Raw genomic sequence first — 7,733 nt, 5'->3', positions numbered from 1 at the left:
CTTTAACCTTTCTGAGCCTTCATTTTTAATATGTAAAAGGAGAATTAATGATGGTACAAATTAGCATTAGCATTTACAAGTTAGCATTAGCATTTACAAGTTAGCATTAGGCAAAACAATAATTAAAGCCCTCACCACCAGTTTGTGAATTATATGTTTCTTTTGCACACAGTATAGCCTGGAGCCCAGGAAGACTGGTGGTGTCCAGCCCGGAGATTTTTCAGTTGAAAGCAACAGAATCTCAAATGAACTTAAAAAAAAAAACAAAAAAACAAGAAACTGTGAGCTATTTACAAATGGAAAGTACAGGGATGGTGTGGATTTTAGGCCCAGTTGGATCCAGGGGCTCAAATCAGGTCACCACCCAGCTTCTCCAGCTCTTGACTCCATTTTTTTTTAATTTAAAATAATTTAGAGAGAATTTTATATTGCTACCACATGTACCATAAACAAAAGATAAATATTAAGTTAAATGCAATGAAAGCAATGTCACAAAGTCCTAAGTACACACACAAAAAAAACCTCAACGCAATTAAAAAATGGGCATAGAACTTGAACAGACATTTCTCCAAAGAAGATATATACTTACAAACAATAAGCACATGAAAAGATGCTAAATATCAATAATCATTAAAGAAATGCAAGTCAAAACTCTTGGGCTGGCCAAAAATTGATTTGGGTTTTTCCATATTATCTTATGGGACCACTTCATAACCATTTAGATGGTTACTGTTTAAACAAACAAACAAACACTAGCAAATGTTGGGGAGAATATGAAGGAATTGGAACTCTTGTGCACTGTTAGTGGGAGTCTAAGATGGTATAGCCATTGTGGAAAATGATATGGTAGTTACTCAGTGGCTCAGTGGTAAAGAATCTGCCTGCAATGCAGGAGACTGCCTATAATGAAAGAAACATGGGTTTGATCCCTGGGTCAGGAAGAGCCCCCCAAGAAGGAAATGGCAACCCACTCCAAAATTCTCACCTGGGAAATCCCATGGTCAGAGGAGCCTGGCAGGCTACAGTCCATGGGGTCGCAAGAGTTGGACATGACTTAGCAACTAAACCACCACCACCACCACCACCACCACAAAATTTTAAATGGAATTACATAATAATCCAGCAGTTCTATTTCTGTGTATGCACCCAAAAGAAGTGAAAGCCGGGTCTCAAAGAGACGTCTGTACACCATGATCATAGCAGCTTTATTCACATTGCCTGAAACATGGAATCCAAGAGTCTGCTAAAGGATGAATGGATAAGCAGTCTATCCATATAATAGAACATCATGCAGCCTTAATAGGGAAGGAAATTCTGACACCTGCTTCAACATGGCTGAAACTTAAAGACATTATGCTATGTGCAATAAGCCAATCACAAAAAGACCAACATTGTATGATTCCACTTATATGAGGAACTTAGAGTAGTCAAAATCATAGAGACAGCTTCATTGGAGAATGATGGTTCCCAGGAGCTTGGGGAGGGGAGGATGAGGAGTTAATGTCTAATGGGGATCAAGGTTTAGTCTAAGATGAAAAGAGTTATGGACATGGGTGCTAGTGATGGTTGCCCAAACTTGTGAATATATTTCATGCCACTAAACTGTACACTGAAAAGTGGGTAAGATGGTAGATTTTATGTTATGCATATTTTACCCCAATTAAAAAAAAAATCTGGGGAAAAATTCCTATCTGGATTCTGTGGCCTGCCCAAGACTCTAAGCATGAAAATGAGAGATAGAATGTTAAAGACACAGCCAACTGTGGGTTATCCTCGGCACAGTCGGAAGGACTGGAGGAGTAAAGAAAGGGGATGCTGCGGAGCGTCATGGTGGGCACACTGCATCGTGGTCCTCAGCTGCTGAAGGACCTGCCTCTCCTGACCCTCTGTCTCATCATACTTCTCTCAACTTTGGGTGATGACTCCTAGCCTTAGTCCTGTGTCCTTGGCCCTCTTATCCCTGGACTTCCCTCTCTCAACTCTGAGGGCAGGGCCAGCCCCATGCAAGTGTTCTGTAGCTTGCATGTACCTGGCAGGCACCCAGGGTGTGTTGGTTGTAGTCCAAGTTGTGGAAGGCAGCAGACGCAGTGAGTGGTCCAAGAGCTCCTGTGTCTGAACATACCAGGAAACCACCTTTTTCCCTTTTTCTCTTTTTTGGCTGATTAATATATTTTCTATTTCTCCAGCCATCCTACAATCCAAGACTTTTTTATTTTGTAGGTGATGGATATTCTAAGTCCAAGGAGAGAGATATAATGAGGTGATACAGATCCTAGCCTGGTAGGAGCAGAAGATAATCCTAGTCTTGGGTTTTTCTAATTTTCAAAGCGTGGAACACAGAAAATGAAGCAGAGGGCCCTACAGAATATTTGCCCTGTTTGGTGACAAATGACCCTACAAGAGGGGCTTTCCAGGTGGGTGCTAGTGGTAAGGAACCCTCGTGCCAATGCAGGAGACATAAGAGACAGGGGTTCAGTCCCTAGGTTGGGAAGATCCCCTGGAGGAGGGCATGGCAACCCACACCAGTATTCTTGCCTGGAGAATCCCATGGACAGAGGAGCCTGGTGGGCTACAGTCCATAGGGTTGCAAAGAGTTGGATACTGCTGAAGCGAGTTAGCATGCACACATGACCCTAAATGATGGTGTCTTTCCCTCTCCACACCCTGACTTGAACTCAGGGACTGGGTAGAATGAAAGGAAGATAGGGTGATGGAGAAATTTAAGCATCAGCTCAGTTCTGGGTGGTTGGGTACTTTTCTAGTTACTGCAGCTCTATAACAAATTACCCCAAATATAGTGGTATAGGTGAATTGGTGATAGGGAAGCCTGTTGTGCTGCAGTCCATGGTGTCGCAAAGAGTTGGACACAATTGAGCAACTGAACTGAACTGAAGAGTGGTGTAGAATAACCATGCATTATGCCCATGGGTTCTGTGGGTCAGAATTCAGACAGGGCATGGAGGGGACAGCTAGTCCCCAGCTGGACATCTTCAAGGCTGGAGGCGCCAGTCACCTCAAGGCTCATTCACTCACATAGTGGTTGGTATTGGCTGTTGGCTGCAAGGCCTCAGTTACTCTCATGGGCTTTCTTTCTGTAGGCTTGCATGGGCTTCCTCCCAACATGGAGGCTGTATCAGAGAACGGGAATCCTGAGAGAAAGAGCACGTGCACGCTGTATCAACTTGCACAACTCTGCTTCCAAAGGCACTCAAGTCACTTCTGCTACTCTCTACTTTTTCCCAAGTGGGTCATTCAGGCTAAAGGGGAGTGGGGTGGTATTCAGCTTTGTCTTCTCGGGGAGGAGTGTTAAAGGATTGGTGGACATTGTCAAGTCACCCCAAGTGTCCTGAGATATGAGAAGTGATTTCATGACTTCAGACCTGTTTTTCTTCCCCTGTGTGGCCTGCAACTCCCTGCCCTGCCCCAGGTTCCCAGGGAAAGCAAACTACAAACCAGTCAAGCAGATGGAACAGCCAGCAGCCAAAAGGGAAGTGCCTGATGCCACCTGGAGTGCTGCCTCTCTTCCCTCTGCTGGGGGAACTCTGGCCAGGGAGGGGCTCTAAGGGCCTCCCGATGTGCTCAGAGGTCAGTAGTCCAGGGCAGAGTCCACAGGAAGCATTCATTCATTCATCCACAAATCTTTCTTGAGCAGTTTCCAAGCTCCGTTCTCAGCACAGAGGGTGTTAAACAGATTAACCGACCCTCTCCCCTGTGCTGCTCAGCCCAGGGGACCAGTCTCAGGGGAGCTGGGAGAATGCCCTATACGTGAGGCCCAGAAGACCACCTTGGGCGCTGAAGAGAGGAACCTGCCTCTCACTGGAGCCACCTCCCCTGCACAAGGGGCTCTGAGTGAGCTGGGACACCCCAGGACCGCTAACCCAACTTCTCGGTTGACTTTGCTCTTGATTGCTGCCCACACCCACCGGCTGTGAGCTCCTGGGAGAGGCTGGGAGACGCTGCCGGTGCCCGTGAGTCACGAGTGTAAAGTACGCCCAGGGCCTTGGCAGGCAGGTCTGTGCAAGGGTAAGGTGTCATTAGGTGAACGCTGACAAATGCTGCCTTCTCGAACTCTGGAGATAAAAGATAGGCTCCCCGTGCAGTCTTTTTATCTCTCCCACTGTGCTGGGGTGGGAGCTGCAGGTCCCCGGGCAGCGGGGCAGCAAGGCAGCGAGGTAGGGGTGCGAGCAGGAGTGCGCGCGTGTGCGTGTGTGCATGTGCGTGTGTGCGCGCGCGTGGCCTTCCGGCAGCTGTCCCGGCCCCCACCCCACCCCACCCATCGCACCCGGCCCTGGGCGCCGCCCCCACCCCTCGCCGTGCTGGGTGCGCCGCGGGCCGCTGCGCGACTAGCTGGTTCCCCAGCGCCTGGGAGGCGACCCCCGTGAGCCCTGGGTTCAAAGGCCCCCGCGCTGCAACTCCAGCCCCTCCGGGGGGCGGGGAGGCGAAAGGGGTGGTGCGGGAGCCAGAAAAGCCCTAACCCACAGCCGGCAGCCCTGAGCCGGGATGGGCAGCGCGCTCTGAAGTTTGTGACGGTCGCAACCGACTCCTGGCCGCAGCCTGGGACGCGGCGAGCCAGCGGCCCGCCTCGAAGCATCTGCAGTTGGAGGGTGAGGCCCGCTGTGCCCGGCCCGAGCGCCCTTTGGCTGCCACAGGCGCCAGTCCTCCGGCGCGGTGCGCCCGCGCCCGATCCGGGTTCATGGAGCTGGGGCTGTGCTTCCTTTTCGGGCTCGCTGTGACCTCCGCCGCAGGTAAGCGGGCCGGGCGGCGCGCGTCTCCTGGCGCGAGCGCACACAAAAGGACCCCGGATCGGGGGCGCGGGGAGGGTGCCTCCCCAGGGGAGCGGCCTGGGGGCCGGCTAGAGGGCAGAAGCTGAGGGCACGGACCACCCCGCGGGCCCGGGAGGTTGCAGCCCACACGCAGGCAGACCTGGGGCCCGGGGCCGACTTGGTCAATTTTTCATGAAGTCGGGAACTTTTCCAAAAGTTTGCAAACGATTCAGAAACTGTGCAAAATGATTGCAAAGTGTTCAGAAAGCCTGCACAATGCTTGCACGTTTTCAGCGGGTGCAGATTGCTTGCACGCTGTGGAGTAAGTGAGAAGAGCTCCCAAGATTGTCACAAAGTGTGCACACAACTTGCAAGCTTTTGAGAAACTGCTGCACATAGCTTTGCAAAATTTTCCAAACGTTGGGAGTAGCTTGGAGACTTAACAAAAAGTGCCCTTAGCTTGCAGACTTGGCAGAAAGTTTGGTTGTCCCCTTCCCCAGGTTCTATGGGATGGTGGGTGTAAGGGTCTGCATTCCTAGGAACTCAGGAGCCCCTCCATCTGCCTCCTGCAGGATGGGTGCCTCACCCCCAGTCTGGGGATGCTGGCAGGAGCAGCATGCCCCGGGCCCCCTCTGCAGCCAGATCGGAGGGGGACACCAAGGAGACGGTGGCCACCATGGCAGTCCGGGGTCCAAGCCCCAGAAGCCCTTGGCGGGAGCAGGGACCAAGTCAGTTTGGGAAGCAGGGGGCCGAGGGGGTCCCTGTGCACCACCGAGCCCGGCGCTGTACATGTTTTACCTACAAGGACAAAGAGTGCGTCTACTATTGCCACCTGGACATCATCTGGATCAACACTCCTGAGTGAGTCAGCCCTGGGGTGGGGGAGTTGTCCCAGGGGGAGGGGAGGGGGGCTCCTGGCTTAGGCACCTCTCTTCACACTGAAGGAGGACCTAGTTCCTTCTGAGCCCAGTCAGCCCAGAGCCCACTTGGCACAGCCTTCAGCCCTCCTGCCAACCCAGGTTGGCTCTGCAGGTCAAGGGTGTGACTCTCATCTCCTCTGAGGGCCTGGCCTGGGAGAAACCCAAGCCCAGAGTGTCTGAACTGGTGGAGGGGCGATTGAAATGAACCAGCCAGAGGGATTAGACACCTGAGAAGTCCCTCTGGGGGGAGGAAGCCTTGAAAGTTACTCCTGCCCCCGGGCCATGTGGGTCCTGCCCCTCTGCTGACCCTGCCAGGCTCCAAGGAGTTTCAAATTCCTTGAAAGCAGCCTGTTCTCTGGGGAGTGCAGGGGTGGGCTAGGCAGGGCCTAGTGAAACCTCCCCCACGGGGTGAAATTCCGTGGAATTCAGGCTCCTTACCTCCTGGGTGGTGAACCCACAGTTCCTCCTCTCTCCCATGTCACCCCTGCACCCAACAGCTCCCCTTCTCTCCTCCAGTCGGTAAGAACTCTCTTACTGCAAAACTGAGACAGTGCCACCTGAGTCCCTCGTGGAGTCTCCTTAATGTAAAGTACCCCCTCTCCGAGGCCGTGGGTAATGACTCAGCTTAGGAACCCCTTCTAAAGAAACATCCTCCTGCAAACTGTGAAGAGTGCCTGACCTCAATCTGATCACTAGCCTTTGGAATTTGCTTTCCTGGTCTCTAAATTCCAGGACTTGGACCAGACGTCTCTAGGTGTCTCTGGGTATTCTTGGGATACCTTGGGCATCCTGCTTAGCCTTTCCAGAGCCCTGGACCTGGACAGGCAACTTTGCTTCGGTGTTTGGGTCCCCTTGATCCAGGGGTTCCTTTGTCCCTGAGCCATGTGACCTCTGAGCACCCTGGGTGACAGCTTGATGGGCCGCACATAGCCACCTTGTTTTACCGATACCCTGAGGATGAAGTGCAAAGGAGACTGAACCTAGGGGGTCAGATATCTTTCAAAACCAGGTCGTGAGTCCTCTGAGTGCATCTGGTCTGGAAAGTCACCCTGCTGTCCTGCATGGCAGGCAGGACTGGCTCCACCCAGGAGCCTGGACACGTGTACAAGGTCCCAGCTCAGAAGGACCCTCATAGTATAAAGTGTATAGAGTTGATGTCTTGAAATGCTTAATACTTTTTAAAATTCAAGTATAGTTGATGTACAGTATTGTGTTAGTTTCAGGTGTACAGCACAATGAAATGCTTAATATTCTTTGAAGCAAGGGCTCTACATTTGCATTTTATCCCAGGCCACCCAATAGAGAGCTGACCCCGATGCCAGAACTTGCTTGCTGGGTTATGTCTGGTCAGCACACAGAGGGATGACCAGACCAGATCTTAAAAAGAGAGGTGTGCTGGGGAGGGACTCCTGGACAGGCTGCCACTGACAGCCTTCTATTCCCAGACAGCGGTCAGGGCCAGCTTCTCCTGCAGTCTCCATCATCCTGATACTTGTCCTCTCTGATTCTTATCCTCCTGGCATCGTCCTCTGACTAAATTAGCTTCACAGAACCCTGGGCAACCTTGGCAGGAATCCCAGGCTGTGGTTCTAGAAGGAGAAAGAAGAAAGCAAAGCCAGTTAGGGGAAGGGGACTTTGCAGAGGATAGGAGGGGAGAGAGGAGAGGATATTGGGAGACCACCTTAGTTTTCTGCCTGTTGCCAAGCTCTGAGCACTCGCTGCATGGAAGCACTTGCTCCGTCCCCATGACCTGGTGGGAATCCTGTCTCCCCATTCTGAGCTATCATGTATGACCTGGGATGAAGCCATGGGTCTTTGGCTTTTCCCAGGATATCCAACTTGCTAATGTTCCCCTCACAGCTTGATTTACCTCTTCCCTTCTTCCCAGACCCTGATTCATTTTAAACACAAGAGGGAAGGATTAAATATGGTGTTTGGGAGTTTCATGAGCTACCCTGGGAAACAGAAAATGACAATAGCCAGACTTGAGCATTTTAAAGTCAGACAAGCAACGTAACCTTTATACGGAAGATGTTCCCAGATGGTCTCT

At 51.5% G+C, this 7,733-nt stretch overlaps 1 protein-coding gene across 2 annotated transcripts in view; it reads left to right on the top strand.

Moving 5' to 3' along the window:
* The first annotated feature begins 4,267 nt into the window (after positions 1-4,267).
* Positions 4,268-7,733, top strand: part of EDN3 (endothelin 3) — a 35,560-nt gene continuing 32,094 nt past the window's right edge. Inside the window, 2 exon segments of one of the 2 annotated variants that reach the window (NM_001280691.1) lie at positions 4,268-4,745; positions 5,336-5,624. In NM_001280691.1, coding sequence (NP_001267620.1) covers positions 4,694-4,745; positions 5,336-5,624 — 341 coding nt within the window. In that variant the 5' untranslated portion in view covers positions 4,268-4,693. 2 annotated transcript variants of the gene reach the window in all.

Source organism: Ovis aries, chromosome 13 (genome assembly GCF_016772045.2).
Source record: "Ovis aries strain OAR_USU_Benz2616 breed Rambouillet chromosome 13, ARS-UI_Ramb_v3.0, whole genome shotgun sequence".
NCBI lineage: Eukaryota > Metazoa > Chordata > Mammalia > Artiodactyla > Bovidae > Ovis > Ovis aries.
Note: the sequence above shows the minus strand (reverse complement) of the source record. Positions and strands in the feature narration are given on the sequence as shown.